Source organism: Phyllobates terribilis, unplaced genomic scaffold, assembly GCF_046119375.1.
Source record: "Phyllobates terribilis strain yellow unplaced genomic scaffold, ASM4611937v1 Scaffold_1__5_contigs__length_1240528914, whole genome shotgun sequence".
Taxonomy (NCBI): domain Eukaryota; kingdom Metazoa; phylum Chordata; class Amphibia; order Anura; family Dendrobatidae; genus Phyllobates; species Phyllobates terribilis.
Genome location: NW_027362761.1, coordinates 965,783,988 through 965,808,769, shown reverse-complemented (window position 1 = coordinate 965,808,769; position 24,782 = coordinate 965,783,988). Strand labels below are relative to the sequence as shown.

The 24,782-nt window shown below is 43.4% G+C and overlaps 1 protein-coding gene across 4 annotated transcripts in view; it reads left to right on the top strand.

Annotated features, from left to right (window-relative positions):
* Nucleotides 1-23,096, top strand: part of SH3D19 (SH3 domain containing 19) — a 137,824-nt gene extending 114,728 nt beyond the window's left edge. For 2 of the 4 annotated variants that reach the window (XM_073642525.1, XM_073642524.1), the window contains exons 15-21: nt 1,601-1,731; nt 5,213-5,268; nt 10,364-10,557; nt 10,771-10,823; nt 12,237-12,423; nt 17,970-18,064; nt 21,271-23,096. In XM_073642525.1, the coding sequence (XP_073498626.1) occupies nt 1,601-1,731; nt 5,213-5,268; nt 10,364-10,557; nt 10,771-10,823; nt 12,237-12,423; nt 17,970-18,064; nt 21,271-21,378 (824 nt within the window). In that variant the 3' untranslated portion in view covers nt 21,379-23,096. The remainder of the gene's footprint in view (nt 1-1,600; nt 1,732-5,212; nt 5,269-10,363; nt 10,558-10,770; nt 10,824-12,236; nt 12,424-17,969; nt 18,065-21,270) is intronic. The other 2 variants (XM_073642526.1, XM_073642527.1) reach the window with 1 other exon arrangement.
* The last annotated feature ends 1,686 nt before the right edge of the window (nt 23,097-24,782 follow it).

Below are 24,782 nucleotides of genomic sequence, written 5' to 3'. Positions count from 1 at the left end.
GCTGTATGTATCAGTTTTAGGTTCATTGCGGTGATCAGCAACTCTGCCCCCTGGTGTTCAGTGTTTAAACTTCAAAAAGCGCCACCTGTTTTTATCATGAAATCTTTCTATGGAAATGGTCTAAATAATCCTTCAGATACACATACAATACAAAATACGCACCAGTGCCACATACAGTAATCTAGACCATAGCATGGTTTGTAAAAGTGGAGAGACTGCAGTTTCATTTCATGCAAATCCAATTATGTCATGGAGGATCTAATCAGGAAAATACGGAGGTGAATCGATTGCATGAGTTATGTATTGTGGAATTATATGGTAAATTAGAAATATCAGGATTTGCTGCACATGTATTTCTCTAGTGTCATAGAAGAGCAGCAAGGACGCTCCTGAGACCTAATTGGTGATGTACAAAGAAATATATACCGTATATAGATAGGTAAAAATGCTGCCACAAAGTTTTTATAAAATATCAAAACATAAAACAAGTCCCGTTCCGCTGTTCTGTCTAAAATGGAGGCGTAGGTATGTCGAAGATTGAAAAAAAAAAAAAGGATATACATAATAATAAATTGATTTACAAAATAAAAATTAAAATGATGGTTACTTTTAATGTTGTAAAACTGATTTTCGTGGCAAATTCAGCATTTACTTATTGCACTCATACAGATGTGGGAGAGTTTATATATATATATAGATAGATAGATAGATAGATAGATATACACACATGCAGTTTCAGTCTTTAACAGACCTATGTCAATCTGTTTAAAGCCTTAGAAAACAGCAAATATAAAAAAATATAAATTCTTTTTTTTTTTATTAATTAATTTATATTTAAAGTAAGATATGCTGTAATAAGATATTGCTGTTTTCTCCGGCTTTAACAGATCTACATAGGTCTGTTACAGCCTGGAACTGCTTGTGTATGTGTATAAGGAAAAACAAAAAAGAGGGGAAGAAAAACTTCGAAGAACATCCAATGGATGAAAAAGATTGTAGTATACTTTATTAGAAAAGAGAATGAAACAAATGGATCACAAATACAAATATAAAAACAAGAGGAGGGAGATACATGTAAGTACAAGGACAAACGGCTACTAAGGATAAAAACAATCTCATAAATATACAAAAAATATATGGATGAATGCACATAGTGGGGTCAATAACAAAAAGGTCCTAAGGCTTTGGATAAAGATCACAGTGTATTCTGAGCAAGTATATAGCCAAGGGGACTACCCCAACCAAAGGAAACATAAATGGAGATAAGTATAGTTAGAGATCTATAGCAGACTTGGTAGTATGAACACTGAAGAGATATCATACAATAATAATATGGTAGTCATTATATCAAATGGGAAAGCTGCAGGTGTGCCCACCCTGATCTACAACCAATAACTCCCAAAATAGGGAGAGAAGAGGGGAGGAAAAATAGACAACTATGTGTCAGTAATACAATAAGGTCCAATTGCAGCTATCATAGGAAAATTTCCCAAGATCTGTAAACACATAACAGCTACCATGTGAGGTTACATACTTACAATGAGAGTGTACTATTTTCCAATTTTTCTACTTTTTTTTTTTCTTTTTTCTTTCTTTTTAGAACATGCTGATGACCTAAGTCTGACCTCAGGGGAGATTGTGTACCTGCTGGAAAAAATAGACCGAGAATGGTACAGAGGAAAATGTAAAGGAAACACTGGTATATTTCCTGCCAATCATGTCCGGATCTTGGTATGTGATTGTGTATTACTGGAGTATGACAAGTAGGACTTGTGTAACATTTTATGGCTCCATGCAACCTTGACATTGTACAGAGCCGCAATTTGTCACAATGGATATTGTGAGATTATCTCGGTAATGCGGTGCTGTACAGAGCCCTACGGAGGACCGAGCTGCTGGGTCTGTGTGCCTCTGTGCCGCTCCTGTGTGCCTCTGTGCCGCTCCTGTGTGCCTCTGTGCCGCTCCTGTGTGCCTCTGTGCCTCTCCTGTGTGCCTCTGTGCCGCTCCTGTGTGCCTCTGTGCCTCTCCTGTGTGCCTCTGTGCCTCTCCTGTGTGCCTCTGTGCCGATCCTGTGTGCCTCTGTGCCGATCCTGTGTGCCTCTGTGCCGATCCTGTGTGCCTCTGTGCCTCTCCTGTGTGCCTCTGTGCCTCTCCTGTGTGCCTCTGTGCCGCTCCTGTGTGCCTCTGTGCCTCTCCTGTGTGCCTCTGTGCCTCTCCTGTGTGCCTCTGTGCCTCTCCTGTGTGCCTCTGTGCCTCTCCTGTGTGCCGCTCCCGTGTGCCTCTGTGCCGCTCCTGTGTGCCTCTGTGCCTCTCCTGTGTGCCGCTCCCGTGTGCCTCTGTGCCTCTCCCGTGTGCCTCTGTGCCGCTCCTGTGTGCCTCTGTGCCGCTCCTGTGTGCCTCTGTGCCGCTCCTGTGTGCCTCTGTGCCTCTCCTGTGTGCCTGTGTGCCTCTGTGCCGCTCCTGTGTGCCTCTGTGCCGCTCCTGTGTGCCTCTGTGCCGCTCCTGTGTGCCTCTGTGCCGCTCCTGTGTGCCGCTCCCGTGTGCCTCTGTGCCTCTCCTGTGTGCCTCTGTGCCGCTCCTGTGTGCCTCTGTGCCTCTCCTGTGTGCCGCTCCCGTGTGCCTCTGTGCCTCTCCTGTGTGCCGCTCCTGTGTGCCTCTGTGCCGCTCCTGTGTGCCTCTGTGCCGCTCCCGTGTGCCTCTGTGCCGCTCCCGTGTGCCTCTGTGCCTCTCCCGTGTGCCTCTGTGCCTCTCCTGTGTGCCTCTGTGCCTCTCCTGTGTGCCTCTGTGCCTCTCCTGTGTGCCTCTGTGCCTCTCCTGTGTGCCTCTGTGCCGCTCCTGTGTGCCTCTGTGCCGCTCCTGTGTGCCTCTGTGCCGCTCCTGTGTGCCTCTGTGCCTCTCCTGTGTGCCTCTGTGCCGCTCCTGTGTGCCTCTGTGCCTCTCCTGTGTGCCGCTCCCGTGTGCCTCTGTGCCTCTCCTGTGTGCCTCTCCCGTGTGCCTCTGTGCCTCTCCCGTGTGCCTCTGTGCCGCTCCCGTGTGCCTCTGTGCCGCTCCCGTGTGCCTCTGTGCCGCTCCCGTGTGCCTCTGTGCCGCTCCCGTGTGCCTCTGTGCCTCTCCTGTGTGCCTGTGTGCCTCTCCCGTGTGCCTCTGTGCCGCTCCTGTGTGCCTGTGTGCCTCTCCCGTGTGCCTCTGTGCCGCTCCCGTGTGCCTCTGTGCCGCTCCTGTGTGCCTCTGTGCCTCTCCTGTGTGCCTCTGTGCCTCTCCTGTGTGCCTCTGTGCCGCTCCTGTGTGCCTCTGTGCCTCTCCTGTGTGCCGCTCCCGTGTGCCTCTGTGCCTCTCCTGTGTGCCGCTCCCGTGTGCCTCTGTGCCTCTCCCGTGTGCCTCTGTGCCTCTCCCGTGTGCCTCTGTGCCGCTCCCGTGTGCCTCTGTGCCGCTCCCGTGTGCCTCTGTGCCGCTCCCGTGTGCCTCTGTGCCTCTCCCGTGTGCCTCTGTGCCTCTCCCGTGTGCCTCTGTGCCGCTCCCGTGTGCCTCTGTGCCGCTCCCGTGTGCCTCTGTGCCGCTCCCGTGTGCCTCTGTGCCTCTCCTGTGTGCCTGTGTGCCTCTGTGCCGCTCCTGTGTGCCTCTCCCGTGTGCCTCTGTGCCTCTCCTGTGTGCCGCTCCCGTGTGCCGCTCCCGTGTGCCTCTGTGCCGCTCCCGTGTGCCTCTGTGCCGCTCCTGTGGACGATCCTCCGCACACACGACTTCTCCATCCAGTGGGGGAGGATTACTTAGTAAAATGTCCTTGGTGACTTGCACTATATTTGTGTTTTAGACCTTTTCTGATCCCGAGATGACAAGGGGCGTGGCTTCTCTAACAGGGTGTGGTTTATTGTAAAAGGGCGTGGTCTAACATGCAACACCCTGTGGCAAAATATTGCTGCCAATTTCTGGCACAAAGGATGACAACTGATAGGTGGTGGCTGTAGACTTGGGCTAGACAATGTAAAGAGGCACCAGATTTATTACAAAACATGGGTATTCTGATAAATTTGTCCCATTTTAAGACTGCTCGGTCTAAGTTTGCACTGTCTTAAAGTTAGACAAAACTGATTAAAAGAGTTTTCCACTTTCAGGAAAATGCACCCCAAACACTGTAAAATACTTAGCGTAATCGCCATTTTAATTTTTAGTTCATAAATCAATAGTGCTCAAGAAGATAAGCCACTTTGTAATAGATCTTATCAGAGAAATCTGCCTCATTCTCTGCCAGGACTGATCAGTCATTATCAAAATTCACAATTCTGGGGTAAAATCTGTATTCAGTGAAGTCTTTCCCATTACTGAGATAAGTGACTGCTAGGTCTATGGATACAATTCTATGTAAATGCAACCTCTATATGCCCCTCTACATTGAATCTTATCAGTAGCAGCTGCCATCTCCTATCTCAGTAATGGGAAAGTCTTCACTGAATACAGATTTTATCTCCGAATTGAGAATTTTGATAATAAACTATCAATTCTGGCAAAGAAAGAAGCAGATTTCTATGATAAGATATATTACAAAGTTGCTTATTTTCATATGAACTATTGATTTATGGAATAAAAATTTAAAATGACACTTACGCTTTCAAATAACAAACCGACCAGGTGCCCAGCCTGCTCCAGTCTAGTGCCGTCTCCCCACCAATTCTCGGATCTCTGTGCTTTGGCTACAGCAGTAATGCACACACTGACTGACGTCACCGCTGCAGCCATTCACTGAGCTCAGTGGCTCGTGGTGTCTTCCTCTGCACAGCTGCTGAGTTCAGTGTGTGACTACAGCAGTGATGCGCACTGACTATGTGATGGCACCGCTGCAGCAAAAGCACTGAGATCTGAGCATTGGTGGGGAGCCGGCACTGACCGGGGAAGGGTACCGGCTCTTTTTGTTATTTTCGGTATTTTACATCATTTAAGGTCCACTTATTTGAGTGGGAAAAACTCCTTTTAATATGTTCCCTTTTGTCAAATTTATTTCCCTTTGTTTTACTTTAGCAGCCACAAGTTTTAGACAGGGGTGACCTTTATATAGCATTACTTGCCGCATTACTTTGTTCTCAATCTAAATGATTGCTTTAGCTCAAATAGAACATGTTGGATCCAACTTATGATTGAGATATAAAGCAATATCTGCTTATGGATTTTTTAGGAATTTGGATGTTTTAATGAATATCCTCTCTAAATATTTTCCTTTTAGGTTGATGTGCCAGATAAGGGGCACATGAAGAAAAATCTTACAGTGTCTATTATAAAGTAAGTGTACCATCTAAAATCTTTCCTAACCTAAGTTTTACCATTCTTCTGTGATTTTAGATTTATGTATATTGGTATATAATTGTAATTTCTAAAAGTTGGACTATTTTTTATCTCTTTCTTCTGAAATTTGGACATTAGAGGTTTTTCTTTCCATAAAACCATTGTGATAATATTATTTATATTATTTCTTTCTAAAATGGAAATATCCAATGAATGTACTCTGTGGAAGGTTTCCAAACCATATACATAAAATAAAGTTGACATTTAACTTCTTAATAATTTTCATGTGCAAATGGAGGTATACTTTAATGCTGTAATAATTGGATCAAAACTCTGGAATGGCATTCATTTACATTAATTGCTTGAAAAACGTCAAAAGATTTGGGACTAGAGGACTTTATTAGTGTTGAGCGAGTATGTTCTGTTGACCCTTTCGCCGAGTATGCTCGGGCCGAGCTCCGAGTATTTACAGCTGCTTGGTGATATGGTTGAATCACTCCCGTGTGCATGATTTGCAACTGTTTGACAGTTTTATTACATGGGAGGTATGTCTATTTCTTACACATTCCTCACATGTAATAAAGCTGTCAAACAGCTGCAAATCATGCACACGGGAGCGATTTAACGGGCCGAGCATACTCGGACAGAACATACTCACTCAACCCTAGAATTTATCCATTATTATTATTATTGCACTAAAATAATAGAGATTTAATATAGAGCAATTGAGCAATTAATTAAAAGGACTAGTCATGTCACCAAATCTGCAGGTTCTAAAGCCGTGCAGCCACCATACTGAAGGCATGGCTACCGAGAGGAAATTAACTTTATTCCTTACAGCAGTTTCTGGGTTTCAGTCATAGAGTTGTGGCTTCAGTCACCTCTCTATGTGGCGGCTGTAAACACGCTCTGCACATACTCTGCAGAGCCGGCTGTCAGTCACTGTTCTAGTTCGTTCTCTCATCCGCGCTCACTATGCACGGAGCTGTGACTGCGGCCATACCGGCACGCCTCTACCTCCCAGAAGCCTCCAGCTTTCAGTCATAGAGCTCATTTTCTCCTGGTAGCTGCGCTTTCAGTTAGATGGTCGTGCAGCTTTAGAACCAATTATTATTAACCTGCCGATAACCCAATATCTCCAGTTTAATTACATTTGGGGACATGACTAGTTCCCTTTAAATGGAAGATATCATCAGACAATGGCTTGTAGTTTAAATCAGATTTTTGGCAGTGTTTTTTTTTTTTCTTCATATGATCTTTATAAAAAAAAAACTATATTGGTAATCTGGCAATTTTCACACTGACCACTGGGGCTTTTTTTTTGTAGAAAGAGTCTTCAGCTAGACTCCATATTATTGGAGACTGGGTTAAAATAACGTGTTCCACCTCTATGCACAGCTGACTTGCACTGTGGCTTTTTTAGACTTGTGCTTCCTGTTGTTTGAGGAAGTGTTTTCAGCAGGCTCCTCTATCAGCAGAGGCAGGATTGCAATGACTGATAACATCTCTATGTTCAGCTGATAACACAGGAGCCATCAATCACAATGTGATGTCACAGCTGATCTTCTTCCACCCTCCCTTCACAAAGCTTGACCTTTGCACATGCTCATAAGATTCTCCTTACAAAAGATAGTCTGCGTCTGTTCATTGTTGCTAATGTATGAGTAGATTTCCCAAAGCAACAAGTTAGAGTAATTAAAATAATAAATTAAATGAATGCAAAAACCTTATATAAAGTTCCATTCCAGTGATTTCCTGCCACCCCCTTTGTTAGGGATCACGTGTGTAAGTATCCTGAAGGTAGTAGCATACTCACTGGTCGCGGTCTTCTCCCCTTGCTCCACTCCCTTGTGGCACCACGTCATCACATTTGTGTCTTGCTGGATCACACAGTGGTTGCTCAGTGGAGCAGTGGCCACTTTTTGAATTTTCTCAATGCACTTCTATGAGACATTGATCTAGGCTAGAGAAGTATTCGGTCAGTATTTTTTTCTCAGGAGTGGGAGCCAAAACCAGGTGAGGAACATTCAGAGAAAAGGTATAACAGAAACAAGTCACCAATTCTGCATTTATCACCCACTCCTGGTTTTGGCTCCCACTCCTAAGAAAAAATACTGACCGAATACTGACCAAATACTGATAGTGGGGCCGTGACCTTACAGTGAGAGCAGCTGCCGCTCCACACAGTGATTGCACAGGATACAGATGCGGTCACATAGCGCTGGAGCGGACCGGAACGTCGCTGAAACTGGAAGACGATGACCGGTGAGTATGTTACTACCTTTATGACACTTGCACACGATACCCAACAAAGGGTAGAATAAAGAAAACAATGGTGGTGCTTTAAACAATAGTTAATCTTCTGTTGAAAGCTTTCATTAATATGCTTCTATTATCAGTGCAGTTACAGAGTGAGTGAGAGTGCACTGATACCAGGGTAGGGAATCCATACAATGCCAGCCTGTCTGCAGTTTTTCTGCTTTATCTACAGACAAAGATTGATTTACAACAGCTTGCATCCTTTTGCAGTATATACAGAATCGAGCCTCCCATAACTGGAGACTCATATTCTGCTGACACTGCTCTGCTGTATAAATAATGTAGAAAACTGTAGAAAAAAAATATATATACTGCTCAAAAAAATAAAGAGAATACTCAAATAACACATCCTAGATCTGAATGAATGAAATGTTCTCATTGAATACTTTGTTCTGTACAAAGTTGAATGTGCGGACAACAAAATCACACAAAAATCATCAATGGAAATCAAATTTATTAACCAATGGAGGCCTGGATTTGGAGTCATCCCCAAAATTAAAGTGGAAAAACACACTACAGGCTGATCCAGCTTTGATGTAATGTCCTTAAAACAAGTCAAAATGAGGCTCAGTATTGTGTGTGGCCTCCATGTGCCTGTATGACCTCCCTACAATGCCTGGGCATGCTCCTGATGAGGTTGCGGATGGTCTCCTGTGGGATCTCCTTCAGGATGGCACATCAATGCGAGCTGTGGCAAGAAGGTTTGCTGTGTCTGTCAGCGTAGTGTTCAGAGGCTGAAGGTTCTACCAGGAGACGGACCAGTACACCAGGAGACGTGGAGGGGGCCATAGGAGGTCAACAACCCAGCAGCAGGACCGCTACCTCCGCCTTTATGCAAGGAGGAACTGGAGGAGCACTGCCAGAGCCCTGCAAAATGACCTCCAGCAGGCTACAAATGTGCATGTGTCTGCACAAACGGTTAGAAACCGACTCCATGAGGGTGGTATGAGGGCCCAACGTCCCCAGATGGGGGTTGTGCTCACAGCCCAACACCGTGCAGGACGCTTTGCATTTGCCACAGAACACCAGGATTGGCAAAGTCGCCACTGGCGCCCTGTGCTCTTCACAGATGAAAGCAGGTTCACACTGAGCACATGTGACAGACGTGACAGAGTCTGGAGACGCCGTGGAGAGCGATCTGCTGCCTGCAACATCCTTCAGTATGACCGGTTTGGCAGTGGGTCAGTAATGGTGTGGGGTGGCATTTCTTTGGAAGGCCGCACAGCCCTCCATTTGCTCGCCAGAGGTAGCCTGACTGCCATTAGGTACCGAGATGAGATCCTCAGACCCCTTGTGAGACCATATGCTTGTGCGGTTGGCCCTGGGTTCCTCCTAATGCAGGACAATTCCAGGCCTCATGTGGCTGGAGTGTGTCAGCAGTTCCTGCAAGATGAAGGCATTGAAGCTATGGACTGGCCCGCCCGTTCCCCAGACCTGAATCCGATTGAGCACATCTGGGACATCATGTCTCGCTCCATCCACCAATGTCACGTTGCACCACAGACTGTCCAGGAGTTGGCGGATGCTTTAGTCCAGGTCTGGGAGGAGATCCCACAGGAGACCATCCGCAACCTCATCCGGAGCATGCCCAGGCATTGTAGGGAGGTCATACAGGCACGTGGAGGCCACACACAATACTGAGCCTCATATTGACTTGTTTTAAGGACATTACATCAAAGTTGGATCAGCCTGTAGTGTGTTTTTCCACTTTAATTTTGGGGGTGACTCCAAATCCAGGCCTCCATTGGTTAATAAATTTGATTTCCATTGATGATTTTTGTGTGATTTTTTTTGTCAGCACATTCAACTTTGTACAGAACAAAGTATTCAATGAGAATATTTCATTCATTCAGATCTAGGATGTGTTATTTGAGTGTTTCCTTTATTTTTTGAGCAGTGTATATTTTCTAACCTTAGAGTACCTGTTTTAATTTTTTTTCCCATAAATGTTTAATCCGAAAAATTCTCAATTTACAGTTAAAATCTATCTTCAAGGAATATAGACTTTCCCAATAATGAGATAAAAGATGGCAGTTGGTGCTCATAAAGTTCTGTGGAGAAATGTAACTCTTGTTTCAGGATAACTTACAGCAGAATCTGTGTCTGCCTCTAGTTCCTTCCCCCTCTCCATAGAATTTTAAAAGCACCAACTGTCATCTGCTATCTCCGTAATGGGAAAATCAGTTTTCACTGAATATATATTTTCACCATGAACTGAGAGAGAGAGATCAAATCAGGAGTACAAAGTAGCAGATTTCTCTGATAAATTACAGAGTTTCTTATTTTCATGTGTACTATTGATTTCTGAAATATAAATGAAAACGATGGCTACTCTTTAAGACACCCACACATTTTTTGGTTGGCGGTCTCGGCCAAATGACGGTTCATTCAATCATTTGGCCGACAACTATGTCCCCCCGACTCTCCCACATATAGGAGAGCCTGCTATGCTGTTTCCTATGAAGAGTCTGATATAGGACAAGACATGCCATATTCTTCTCTCCCCCTACTTCGTCGGTCAGGGGACAGTCAGGAGGATCCCACACACATTGAACCCATCGATGATGTGGGATTCAGCCAATGTTGGTCTAAGCTTATATAATGATGAAACAAATATATTATGAGGTTGATGGACAACTTTCTAATGTACCAGATGAATTTTTTATGGCTATATTATTTTGGACGATTTGAAGTTTAATGTAAATTGTTATTCATGATTAATAGTATTAAGCGTTATGTTATTATTTCTATTGTCAATGTTTTTTTTTTCCAGGGGTCCACGTTGTGTCGCACGTTTTGAATTTATTGGTGATCAGAAAGACGAGCTCAGCTTCAGTGAGGGCGACACAATCCTGCTGAGAGAATACATAAATGATGAATGGGCTAAGGGAGAGCTCAAAGGACGTGTTGGTATTTTTCCAATCAATTTTGTGGAAATTCTAGAGGACTTGCCAAACAAGACTACAGGTAATTTTGTGAAGCACAGATACAAGATCCAGTGCTATATCTTCTCATGTTGGAGCCTTACAAAGGTGTGATATATAAAAATAAATTTTTTTTTTCTTTATAAATAAATTTAAAAAAATATAAGTTCTCCTCTCAAGGCTAATAAGATGCAGCAAATCTGTGGATGTAAGTAAGGATTCTTGTATAACCTACTCAATTGTTTTCTATTTTCAGCCCCAGACTCCCATGATTTACAGAAGAGTAAACCGTCTGCATTCTCTACACAGGTATGCTGTTTATTATTTTCACAAAAATTGAGAACTTTTGCAATCTTTAGCTGGGAAAGATGATTTGTGAGTTTTTCATACAAATAAAATGAAGTTAAAAAAAAGCAAATATTAAATGGTCTCTGTTATTTCAACATTTTCCGCATAAATCTGTAGTACAAGCAAATATGCTTCTCCCTCATCTCCAAACTCCTCATTCCCTTTAAAAAAGAGCTAAAAGAGTTAAAATCCATCTTGCACACAACAAGATGATCTGCCAGACAACATCAAGGTATCACATTTCAGCTGTCTATTGGAGTCTATGGAGAGGTGAGGTGGGAAGATGCGGTAGCAGCAGAGTGAGAGAAAGACAGAGAAACCTGCAGAACTGTGCTGCTTTATCGGGTTTCTCTTACCTCCAGTGCTGGATTCACAGCCACACTGCTCACTATTTCTGTATAATGTTCTCCATACTGCTGCAGCTCCTGAACTACGGTCAAGAGAATAGAAATCTCTCATGCATGTGTGTGTGCCATCTACAGGAGACATCACTGCAGCTAGTCTCCATCCACCAGATTAGAGAACACTGAAAATTTAGATTCTGAAGAAGGGAAAACTGCTAAAAATGCAGAATACAAGTCACATAGGACCAGGAATAATAAATATATATATTTATTTTACTCTCAATGCTTTTACAGACATCATTACTGTCCCTATTGGAGCTCGCAATCTAAATTCCCTATCAGTATGTCTTTGGAGTGTGGGAGGAAACCGGAGAACCCGGAGGAAACCCATGCAAACACGGGGAGAACATACAAACTCCTTGGAGATGTTGTCCTTGGTGGGATTTGAACCTATAGTTCTGACATAAAACGTCTTTGATCATACTGGGAAAGATAACAGTATAAATTTCCCGTCTGTCCTGATAGTTTCTTGTGAGTCTCACATCATGAATCAGTCACTGGCTGTATGATTGCTGCCCGGTATGTATTATGCTGTGATGCTGCGGCGTTTCAGCGTAAACATACGGTACTTTGAAAAGCCATCTGGGAACTATGTGTCTTGACTACCTGGTCTGAGGCAGGTCCCCAGCAGATCTTGCTAGCCCTGTTCCTTATGAGTGATCGGTCTCTCTTTGCATGTAGATGGGGATAGACCCGTCATTCGAGATTGAGGTAGGGAGGAGAATGAAGCTGCCTTAGGTGAAGGATATATTTTCTCAGATAACTAGCTTCTAAATCATAGCTGTAAAAATAAGAATATGTTTAGCAATATAGTGCATGTTCAGGCATCATTGTGCCACTATATTGGTGTAATCGTCACTTTGAAAGGAACTTTCCATCTTATATGTCTGCATCCTTGCCAGTCATATTCACCAGTAGGAATGTGTATTCTTTCTTTTCAAGTCTCTGGTTTCTTGTGACTTCATTACAGCTAAACCGACTGTCTGGGGAATGGTATGAAGCGCTGTACGATTTTACCGCAGAGACAGAAGATGACTTGCCCTTCAGAAAAGGAGACAAGATACTGATTCTAGAAAGACTGGACTCTGAGTGGTACAAAGGACGGGTGAATGGCAGAGAAGGGATTGTGCCGGCTGCATTTGTACAGCTCTGCTCAGGTGTGTATGTCAATTATAATGTCAAAACGCTGTTAAAATACCTCCGTGATCAGGGCATTGCTGCCACAGCTTTGATGAGCGGAGATTGCTCTATAAGAGAAGCTGCAGAGATTTGACATCTATCAGTGGGAACTGTGAATAATGAATGAGGTTCTCTGGGGGGATACGAGGGTTTCCAGCTCCGTGCTGCTGACAGCGAGGCGTTTAGTCGTCAGTCTCTACTTGACTTGTGTGGTCTATCTGGGGACTTAAAATCACACTAAAGGAAATCCAGCAAGATGACTTGTTTTAGATAATGAAGGTAACTTGCTAACCACTGATATATGAAAGTAATAATTCAATTCTTCTTATGTACAGGCATACATCAGTGGGATTTATTCTGCTTGTAACCTTTACATTTTTTTAGGATAATTTCTGTTTCCACCAATATGGATCCTTTATAGTGGAGCATGAATGGTGAACATGGGATATGATAATGGATTCTCACTAATCAAATATTTCTGACCCTTCCGCCAGCCATAAAAATAGGCCGTGACAGACAAAACAGTTAAGAATTTTCTTAATCTGTCTTCATGTGAAAATGAGTGTACAGGTGGAAGTTGGCCAATAAATCTCTATCAATTGTAGCCATGGTTACGTTAAAGATTAAAAAAAAAAAGGTTGTTTTTTTTTTTTTTACATGCAGTTCAGTGATTAAAGGGTTACTCCCATCTTGGCCATTTGTGGAATATACATAAGATCTCCATCACTTTGGGCCCACATCTGTCTGGAGAATGGAGACCGTTCCACTGTGAGAGGCGGCTGCACGTGTGTGGTGTTCTCTAGTGGTTTGTTTAGGAGTTCCAACCATTGTCGAGCAAGCATGGTCTGTAATTTTTGGAACTCCCATACAAATCAGTGGAGAGAGCCACACACGTGCAGTCACCTTTCTGGTCACAGTTCTTCCATAAAGAAGTTTGCGTGGCCGACCACTGTGTCTATAGTCTGTACAGTTGCCCATTTTTTGGTATCTTCAAAGCTAACAAATACAGGCTGATAAATATCCATCATATAATGCTATCAATGAAGAGCCTGGTTGATTGGCCCCAAATGTATTCTATAGCCCAAACTTAAGAGCTATCTTCAGCGTGGGGGAAAAAAAAGAAATTTAAGGCTCTTGGAAGTAGAGGAGGAAAAAAATGCCAAAGTGCAAAAATGAAAATTGGCCTAATCGAGAAGGGGTTAACCATGTTGGGTTTATGTACACTGCAGAGATTTGCAGTCTATACAGAGGCACATGGAGTCACAGCACCTCGGTATTACAGAACCAGTGCAGCCTGTGTCTCTGTATAATACTGCATATGGCTCGGGGATGTAATCCTTCATTTCGTGGAGCTGACCATATATATAATTGGAGGCACAGAGAGTACGGTATTGGTCAATGACACCTTAGCCTGAGATAATGCAGGCAAAACCTCCTACTGATGTGCTACTTGACCTCTTCCCAAATCCGGATCTTTAGGCATCACCTGCCTGTAATGTCATTTTTCTGCAGAACAAATAATAAACATTTTGGAAATTTTTGAGCGAAATGTGTAAATCTGAAATGACAAGCATTATTATATCTCCAGAAATCAGTGTATGTTTTTTTTAAAGTTATATTCAATGAATGTGTGGACATCACTAGTAGTTTTTTTTTTGTTTTTTTTTTAAATATTAGTTGAAGCAGACTCTGTCATTAGAAAGTGACCTTCAAAATCAAATTTTTGGAAGAAAAAAATATTTTTGCCTGTATTTAATTTTTCTTTTTGCTTTTGTTTTTTTTTACGTTTGCTGACATATAGTGGCTAAACAGGTAACAATCTCCCTCGTCTTTCCACTGTGAAATTCACCTCATCATCACCATTGGGTGGAAGGTTAATAAACACATCTCGTATGCTGCTTGACCCACATATGCAGATTTCACCTGAAAAATAGCCAAGGATAGCTTAGACAACCAAAGATGCCCGTACACCTTTAGATTGCTATTGGCTGGCCGAGCTCTTAGGCCAACAGCCATCTTCTTTGACTCCCCCATACACATGAACTTTCGGCTCGGACACGAGTTCACAAGTTTTCATTGGGAAGAGCGGAGCCTCATCTGCCAGTAGTGTATCCACCTAGAGAAGAGGAGGATGGGGACAATTGCATTCAAACTGCCCGATCCTTATCTCCTCAACATCATCTATCATGAGTGAGCCACATTAGATAGTTGGCCAGAATAGGTGGGTTCGGCTGACTATAATTTAACGTTTAAGGGGCCTTTATATAGAGTGAGATGGCAGGGTTATTCACAGAAATCTTGGTTGAATAGTGTATTGGGCTGGGAAGCAGTTTAGTTGAGGTTGTCCTCTAGGTAATAATTAGAACATAATGCAAAAGACAATATATGGGGAAAAATTGGTAAAAATCCATATACCAGTAATACTTGGTTATAAGGCCTCAGTATGCTTAGTTAAAATGTCTTTTTAGACGAATGAATCCATGTATTGTAATTGTACAGAGCTGCATTGTGACTGCTGTAGCCGCACGTAGAGCCGGGTAGTCATGAGAGTCAGAGACTGCGGAGAGAAAGCAACATCTGCTCTACAAAACCTCGTAATCTGTGCACGTTTTCTGCTCCCAGTGAACAGCGGTGCATAGTAAATAAGGTGTGGTGCGAGTGCACGCGCTTACTACTGCAATAGCTGGACGTGGGGAAAATCCTCTAAATAATATGGGATACACATCAGATAGAGATTCTGCAATGGGTCCGAGATGTCACACACACTCCGCCATCGTAAGATCCATGCTCCCACATTCATACGTGTGTCATATACTTGTGTTGAACAAGAGCTGCTGTTTTGATTCCTCCAAGTGTCTAGTGTGTTAAAATTGTCTTAGCTGATAAACAAGGTTCTTGTACATGCAAAGCACCCTGCTTTTCACTTAAAAAGGACTTGTCTCCTGATAAAAAGTGGTCGGTTTTGCTCTTATTTTGTTATGAGTATTGTATGTTTGGTTTTTTTTGGGTTTTTGTTTTTTATTTGCCATATGGTTCCAGAGACTCGGGCCTTTTTATTTAGTGCTGCTTCATGGTTTTTTACCAAGTTTGGGCGTTGCTCACAGGGTAATAATGCAGAGCAACCTAAAGACGCACCCCCAGAAAATCCTGTGAACCTCACACCCTAAGGCTATGTGCCCACAATGCAGAAATGCTGCGGATTTTTCCTGAGCGTTTCTGCATCTCCCTGGCAGAAAAAAACGCATGCGGATTGTACATGTGATTTTTCTGCCAGGTAGAAGCGTTTTGAACATTCGATTTCGCATGCGGGTTGTCAGTCGCTTTTCCAAGTTATTTTAGCATCACTTGGAAAAGTGCTTGACAACTTGGTCACACTATATAAATCCATGCAACCGGCATGGATTTATGTTGTGTGACCAAGTTACCAGCATCAATAGTAAAAAAAAAAAAATAAAAAAAAATGGTGAAATATAAACATTATACTCGCCTTCCGATGGCCCCTGGTTTTCTTCTCCGGTGTCTTCGGCGGCTCACATACTCACCTTCTGATGGCCCCCGGTCTTCTTCTCTGGTGGCTCACATACTCACCTTCTGATGGCCCCAGGTCTTCTTCTCCGGTGTCTTCGGCGGCTCACATACTCACCTTCTGATGGCCCCCGGTCTTCTTCTCCGGTGTCTTCGGCGGCTCACATACTCACCTTCTGATGGCCCCCGGTCTTCTTCTCCGGTGTCTTCGGCGGCTTGCGGTGGTGTAAAAGGACCTTCACATGACTAAATGACATCATGGAAGGTCCTTTTACCACTGCGAGCAGCCGAAGACACTGGAGAAGGAGACCGGGGGCCATCAGAAGGGGAGTATATGTTTATTTTTTATTTTTTAACTAAAGGTACTATGGTACCCGAGTCTGGAGGGGAGTCTCCTCTTCTCCAGACCCGGGTACCATTCGCGCATTGAACCGCATAATATCCGCATGTGCACATGTAGTCATGCGGATGTTATGCGGTCCAGTGTAAGTCCAATGGCCACCGTGATTCCGCAAAATTAATGGACGTGCTGCGGATTTTTCCGCAATGATAATGATTATCATTGGGGACCATTGCAGACCTATTAACTAGCGTTTTTTAAGCGTTTCCGCAGCGGAAATAACGCTGCAGAAACGCTTAAAAGACGCATAGTGGGAACGCAGCCTAATAAAGATCATAAAAATTAGCACTAAATGAAATGGTTCGTATCTCTGGAATTGAATGGCAGATTTAAAAAAAAAACAACAAAAAAAAACAAAGCAAAAAAAACCAACAGGAATAAAATAAGGTAAAAAACTGGCAAATTTTTTTGACCTGGTAACGGGTCCTTTTTTAAAGTGGTTTTATGTTAATACGGTAATACTTCTATGGCAGTAAGCGCCACAGAATCATGTCCACACCACATTGCCAAATAAATATAGATTGGCCAACCTCTTCATCCCTGAACTATAAAACCTCTACCTAATGCTGTCCTATTCTGTGGCCATGTACCTACAGTAGCTGTATTTTTGCTATAAATATGCATGCTCAGCCTGCCTGAACTTGCATGTTTATATCAATATGGATAGAAGTATAAGCTGCTGTCAAGTTACTCTGGCAGAGTCTTTCCTCCAGCAGAAACGGGAAAAAAACAACAAAATTCAACATGCCCAATCCCTTTTTTTTGCTGACCTCTGCTTTCCTGATAAGCTTTGCAATTATAAAAAATGGTGTTTGCTGTCAGATCAGCATAGAATCTTTACTGTGGCTAGCTTGAGAACACGTACGCATAAAACCTCATTGTGAGAATAGACTGGTCTACATATTGGAGTTTTGTCATGCACATTAAATATAGTTTTGTAAATATTTTAATTTGTTGCTTTACCCACACAAAATATATTTTTTTCCTATACAGATAGGCCTAGTTTATTCAAATATCAGATATGGAAGATGGTTGTCTTATCCACTAATTGTGAAGATCATGCTTTAAAGTGGCTTTGTCCAATTACTTTGCTGCTGTATGTAAGGACAACAAATTACAGGGATAGGGTCATTCTACTAACAGCCCAAGAGAATAATGTGCCATTTTCTTGAAAACAATGTAGCAGACTCGGTTACCAGTATGCTGTTTTCATGAGGAGAGTTCTCGCCCACCTCTACACGGCACTCGTATTCTCCTACCCCTCTAACCAGTGACTGATAACTGTGTATCTGCTTATATACATATATATATACATCTGCACAGTGGTCAGGAGGTGTATAGGCATAGGGGAGCGCTGTTCTTATTAATACAGAAGACTAATAACTTTTGAGTCCTCTTTATTCTTTGTTGGGCTGTATTACTCAGATGATGCAACATTTGTCTGCCCTCTGGACCAATATTAGAGCAGTTCTGCCCTTACAAAGGGTGTTCAGGTAACATTGAAAGTGAATATCTGTTCTGTAAAGAAGAAGCCATTGTTCCGTGATAAAAGCATGGTTGTCCCTATTCTCGAAAGTGATTTTCATTTGTTTCTTGTAGGACCAACAGCGCGGCAAACTCAGGGAGGGAAACCTGGAAAGGCTCGGGCACTTTATGACTTCTGTGGGGAGAATGAGGATGAACTTTCATTCAAGGTATTACAAAAAATGACTGCTCTTCAGATTTCTTAATGCAGTGATTCCCATCCTCAGGCCACGTTCACATGTTCAGTATTTTACATCTGCATTTTTCACCCACTCCTGGTCTTGGCTTACAAATACAGAAGTGGTGACGTGTTTCTATTATACTTGTCCTCTGATTATTTCATTCCTAATTATGGTTTACAAATACTGATGTGAAATACTGAATGTGTGAACGTGGCCTTATTAATGAGGCTCGACATAAATGGTAATATGATGTAGCTAAGATTTGCTGACTGCTTTAGCTGCCTTCATCTCTGAGGAGATCGACTCTGTACTGTGGACATGGTGCCCTTACAACACCACGGTTTCTGGAATGCTGGCTTAGACTTCATGTCAATATATGTATATTTAAAAAAAAACCCTGAAACCTTGCAGTTTTCACATTTGCCACTGAGCCTCATGATAGATACTAGTTCACTAGGGGGGTTTTCTATAACTATCTGACCCCCTTTCATATGTACTAACTGTTCTTAATAATCGCCTTTCTATTATACTTTTATTACCGCTCAGCTTCTATGAGTGTATCTCAGTGTGGGTCATGTAACCTCTGTGGCATGTAGGCACTGCTTCCTGTCTGCCACTTCTGATCTGGGCACCAGAATCGCACCATGCGAAGAGCGTGTCACCACCGGGGGCGCAGCTGCCTTTCAATGAGCCGCATTCTCCATTCAGCCTCACTCTCCTTTGCTCTGATCCTGCTGATGCTTTGGAGAGCCACCCCTTCTGCAGACAAACGCTGCAATGAGCTCTTCTCAGTCTTTCCCATTCTGGTGCGCAGATCAGAAGTAACAGACAGGGAGCAATGCTTGCATAACAACTGAGAGTTGAAATGTGCTCATAGAAGCAGTGAAGGTAATAAAAGTATATTAGAAAAGTGATTTATTAAGAAGAGAAAGGACTTACAGTGGCATGTAAAAGTTTGGGCGGTCAAAATGACTGATATTGTGAACCGTTAAGTAAGTTGAATATGAAATTATCTCTAAAAGGCCTAAAGTTAGAGATGACACATTTCCTTTGTATTTTAGGTAAAATATATATATATCTTTTACATTTTAAAAATTACAAAAAAGAAAATGGGCCGATGCAAATGTTTGAGCACCCTCCATGGTTAGTGCCTAGTAGCACCCCCTTTTTGAAAGTATCACAGCTTGTAAATGCTTTTTGTAGGCAGCCAAGTGTCTTTCAATTCTTGTTTGAGGGATTTTCATCCATTCTTCATTGGAAAATTCTTCCAGTTCTGTGAGATTTCTGGGTCGTTTTGCATGCACTGCTATTTTGAGGTGTAGACACAGATTTTCAAGGATGTTCAGATCAGACCCCAAAGCATGATTGATCCACCCCCATTCCTAATGGTTGGCGACATGTTCTTTTCCTGAAATTTTGTGCCGTTTTTTCTCCACACACATTTGATCATTGTGGCCAAAGAGTTATATTTTAACATCTTTGTTCCACAGGACTTGTTTCCAAAATGCATCAGGCTTGTTTAGATGTTCTTTTGTATACTTCTGATGCTTAATTTTATGGTGAGGACGCAGAAGAGGTTTTCTTCTGATGACTCTTCCATGAAGGTGATATATGTGTAGGTATCTCTGAAAAGTAGAACAATGTACCACAACTCCAGTCTGCTAAATCTTTCTGAAGGTCTTTTGCAGTCAAGGGTGGGTTCTGATTTGCCTCTCTAGCAATCCTAAGAGCATCTCTCACTGAAATTTTGCTTGGTCTTCCAGACTTTACCTTGACCTCCACTGTTCCTATTAACTGCCATTTCTTAATTACATTTCTAACTGAGGAAAGAGCAACTTGAAAACACTTTGCTATCTTCTTGTAGCATCCTCCTGATTTGTGAGCCTCCACCATTTTCATTTTCAGAGTGCTAGGCAGCTGCTTAGAAGAACCCATGGCTGCTGTTTTTTGGCACAAGGTTAGAGGAGGCTGGGTTTTTATAAAGCTGAGAAACTTGGATCACTTGGCCTTTAATAATAGTGAACAAGCCTTAACCCTAACAGGCTAATTAAGGTCTGAAACCTTGGTCAACTTAGCTGAGCACACAAATCTCTAAGGGTGCCCAAACTTTTGCATCGGCCCATTTTCGTTTTTGTAATTTTTAAAATTTAAAAGATGAAAATATATATATATTTTTCCCTAAAATACAAAGGACGGTGTCATCTTTAACTTTAGGCATTTTAGAGATCATTTCATCTTCAACTTGCTTAACTGTCCATAACAGTAATTTTGACCAGGGGTGTCCAAACTTTTACATGCCACTGCATGAAAAGGGGTCAAATAGTAGTGAAAAAATAAAAATAAATAAAGTTTATGTGTGGTGTGGAAAAGTGTTTGCCCCCTTCCTGATTTCTTATTCTTTTGCACGTTTGTCACACTTAAATGTCCGGTACTTTTTTTTAAGTTGCCCAATGTATTCAGCATGTGAGCATAAGTATCTCTGTAAATACCTTGTGTTGCAGATAATGCCTGTGAGCGGCGCTATCACTGGCCGCTCACAGGCATCATGTGAACCCCGGCTGCAGCCAGCGTTGACATCCGCTGATGTCACGACAAGTCCAGGCTGCAGCTGAGGGTCCCTCTTCCACGTTCCACCGGTGGCTGCTGGATTGTGGGCGGGGTTATTCCCCACGTCACACCCGGCATCCACAGCGCGCTTTCCCTCTCCGCATTCATTGGGAAAGCGCGCGGTGGTTGCTGGGTGTGACGTGGGGAATAGCCCTGCCCACAACCCAGCAGCCACTGCGGGGACCCCAGCGCTGAGTCACGCCTCACTTGTCGTGACGTGAGCGTGGGGTCACGTGATGCCTGTGAGCGGCCAGTGATAGCGCCGCTCACAGGCATTATCAGCAACACAAGGTATTTACAAATATACTTATGCCCACATGCTGAATACATTGGGCAATTTTAAAAAAAAGTACTGGAAAACTTCTTTAAGGGAAAAAGAAATCCAAACCTACAGGGCTCTGTGTGAAAGTGATTGCCCCATAAATCTAAGCGGTAGACTGCAAATTTTCTGTTTTTTACAAGCAATTTCCAATTGTCCACATTTAAGAAGAGACATTTATTCCCTTGAATTAAATCTTTATAATATAGGTAATAATGATGCAATAAAGCTAAATATGAACTTGCTACGTTTTGTCTCTTCCTTACAGGCTGGTGATGTAATCTCGGCACTGGAATCGGTGGATAATGAATGGATGAGTGGTGAGCTGTGCGGGAGAACTGGGATATTTCCAAAGAACTTTGTTCAGAAGTGTTAGCAGTATACAGCAGACATTGCATTGTACCCTCTCACAAAACAGACTATCACCTTTGGTGCCAACTGAACTTTTTATATAGATATAATGTGTGAGATTTTTGCACTATGTTTTTTGTGTAATTTTTTTTTTTTTTAATTTTAGATAAGATGTTTTGTTCTAGTTTCTGTATGCGCTGTTTACCTGCTTGTTCTGTACGAATCCCATCAAGTCCAGCCAGAAATGTTAAATGCATATTACAGGCCATGTAGCATTGTAAAGGGCTTACAGAATAACGTCCTTGATTTCACTGGCCAAGAAACTCCAACTTCTGATCTACCTTATTTCTGGCCTAGCCTGCAGAGGGTGGACACACATTTCTCCAACTTCAGCATTGCACTGGGAGTCTGCTATGTGTAATGTGCTGTAGGGTTTGTTTTTCCTGAAGCAATCATCATATGGCCTGTAACCCTCTTGGCCGACCAGGTCCTGGCGTTCGGGGAAAAATGACACATTTCCATGAGGCCAGGATGTTCAGGGCTTGTAGTATCTGCAATCCATTTAGTGCCTGTGTACATTACAGCAACATGCGCTACTCTGAATGATGACCTCTCCTTCCATCACTACAATGTTGTTTTCCGTTCATGCGTACAAGTTGACAGTTTACTTGTTCTGGTATGAAAAATGGTTTCTCTACTCCATTTTTGTACTTAATATATATTGTCCGTTTACTTCTGTTCAATCTTCGCTAATGTTCCACCTACTAGCCCTGTGTGGTAGAGTGGACATCTGCCCCTTGCATGAGCCAACATCATTGTCCTTGTTCAACCCTCCCAAGAGCTAAAGAAATGATCGCTCGTGAATGCAACGGAGAAGAGACCTTCTAGAAGAACTCACAATCCATCATGGAAATTATATTCGAAGTCTAAATGGTGCAAAATTATCAAACATTTCTTTATGATGGTTCTTTTTTTCTTTACCCTTTTCAGACTAATGTGATTTGACATTATTTTCCATAACCCCATCAGTCCACTGGCCCACTAGGCTATGAGAAAGTGATGTAAGAGGCGGCAACAGAACTTTCCAGTATGGAAACAAGTTTCAGTGAACTTTGAATGCCCATATACAGGGTAAACTCAATGGATCTCTTTCTAATCATTCCTTTAGACATTGTATACAATCCTACTTTTTATGAAGACTGCTTCTTTTTCTATGCTGGTCGAACATGCCAATGTAAATTGTTATGTGTCATGGTCAGACATGGTGAGTGTATGGAGTTGCACTTAAAACACCACTTCAGAACCGAATGTCTTTTACTTAAGTTGTGGATTCAAGGTATTTGGATGAAATTATTTCAATATTTCCTTTTCTTATTGTAAATTACTGCATCTCTTTATTACAGTAAGATAATGCAGTAACTGCCTATCCTCAGTCATGATGGGCCAGATGTAGAAACTAGTGCTGACAAAATGAAAATTTTCAGCCTTTTCACAATGGTTGCCATAGTCAACTGCCCAAATCATTTTTCTTTTCCCGCACTAGTGTTTATATCTAAGACCCCATGTGTCAGAAATCAACAATGCACTTTAAGGATCATGACTGCTGTCTCAAGACTCCGAGATTGTAACAGATGGAAGTGGTGAATGAACTATGCCTTGGTAATAGCCCAGTGAACACCGGAGATCAGTATATCAATAGGTGACTATTTGTTTAGAATCTTTTATTGGGCAAATATGCATTACTGGAACGTTACGTAATAAAAAGTAATTTATAATACAAGCCTTTTTTTTTTTTGCTAAGGCAATTCATGCGATCAAAATTCTTCTCAGTATAAAGAATAATAATCATATTAACACCATAATATTTTCATGAAATGTATAAGATTCTGATGTTGGCTAGTAAGTGTTTAAAGGCTTTGCTAGCTTGGCCATACGTGTGCAACTAGAGATGAGCGAACCCGACTGGTAAAGTTCGGAGTTTATACTAGACACCTAATGTCCAGTGCTGAACTCAGAACAGGGACTTCTACAAGAGAGATTTCTCTATCGCTTCATTGGGGGAGACAGGACCATGGGTGTATGCTGCTGTCGCTAGGAGGTTGACACTAGGCAAAAAAAGGAAAATAGCTCCTCCTCCGCAGTATGCACCCAGTTTAAGCTTAGTGTCTGTAGGAGGTAGACCTGGATCTTCACAGATCCAACATGTTGTGTTTATTAACCTATGTTTTTTTCTCTTTCAGATACAGCTCTTCAGGCTAACAGGGAACACTGCGTCCCCTGTTAACCCACAAGCGACCGAGAGAGCAGTGTGGCTACCCCCACATCGCCCACTCTCGGACCCGCTGGGCAGGACTTATCCCCTGTCACCTTAGGGTGTCTCAGGGTGATCTCGGTGGCCAGTCCTAGCCCGTTCCCCACCCCAGCTCCCTCCTCGGAGCGGCCTGGGAGGGAGACGGTGGTCCCTGCGGGTGACCTTCCCCCAGTTTTCTGGGGTTGACACCGGCTCCTGCACTGTCCAGGACCGGACAGTGCAGGAAGGAGGAAAAGCCAGGATACCCCCCTATCCAGGAGGGCATCCTGAGACCATCCTCAGAAGGGGAGAGGAAGAGACGACAGCCAGACCCGCTAAGAGAGGTACTTCCCCCTGTCTCTCAGCTGTAGGTCCCAGTCCCCCGGCGTTACCTGCCCTCCTCCCCCCTCCCCCTCTCACCAAACATGGCGCTTAACAGCGCTTCCCTGGGCCACTTCCCCCTCCTTCTTCCTTTATGCGCGGCAGATCTGCCGTGCTTTTCTCGGTCTGGGGGGCGTGTCCGGTGGGCGGTCCCCCCTCCGACGCCTATACGCCCCCTGCTATTTGACCAACCAGGGCCGAGGACCATAGTGACGCTTCCGTCACGCCCTTAAGCCTTCCGCGGACCTATCAACGGCGGGACTTTCAAGCCCGCCCCCCTTTTCATCCGCCTATCGGAGCCTCGATGTGCCCCGTCATCAGGGCAGCGTCCTCTGCTCCTTCCCCTACACCGACGCCATCACTCTGCCGCACGCAGCTCCCTACTCTGTCGGCATCTGACTGTGACTCGCTCCAGCCTCACCTTCGGAGCCTTTCAGGGGGACACGGGACCGCTTCTCTGCAGGATCGGGTAGGCTCTGTCCTGACACGACCCACACCCTTTCCTGACCACAGGCGTCCTCCGCTGTGTTATCCCTGGCCTGGCACATATGCCCAAACCCAGGGAGCTGTCAGTCCGTCCCTCTCACATTGTCACATACTACGCCTGTACACTTTGCGGTACTAAGTGGCCTGCGGGTCTCACTACAGCCTTCTGCTCGACCTGCAGACCTCCCGCCATGCTGGCACCCCAGGATCCCCCCGCCGCCCAGGACAAAGGAACTCCCTCCCCTCCGGAGTGGGTTGTTGCTATGTCCCAG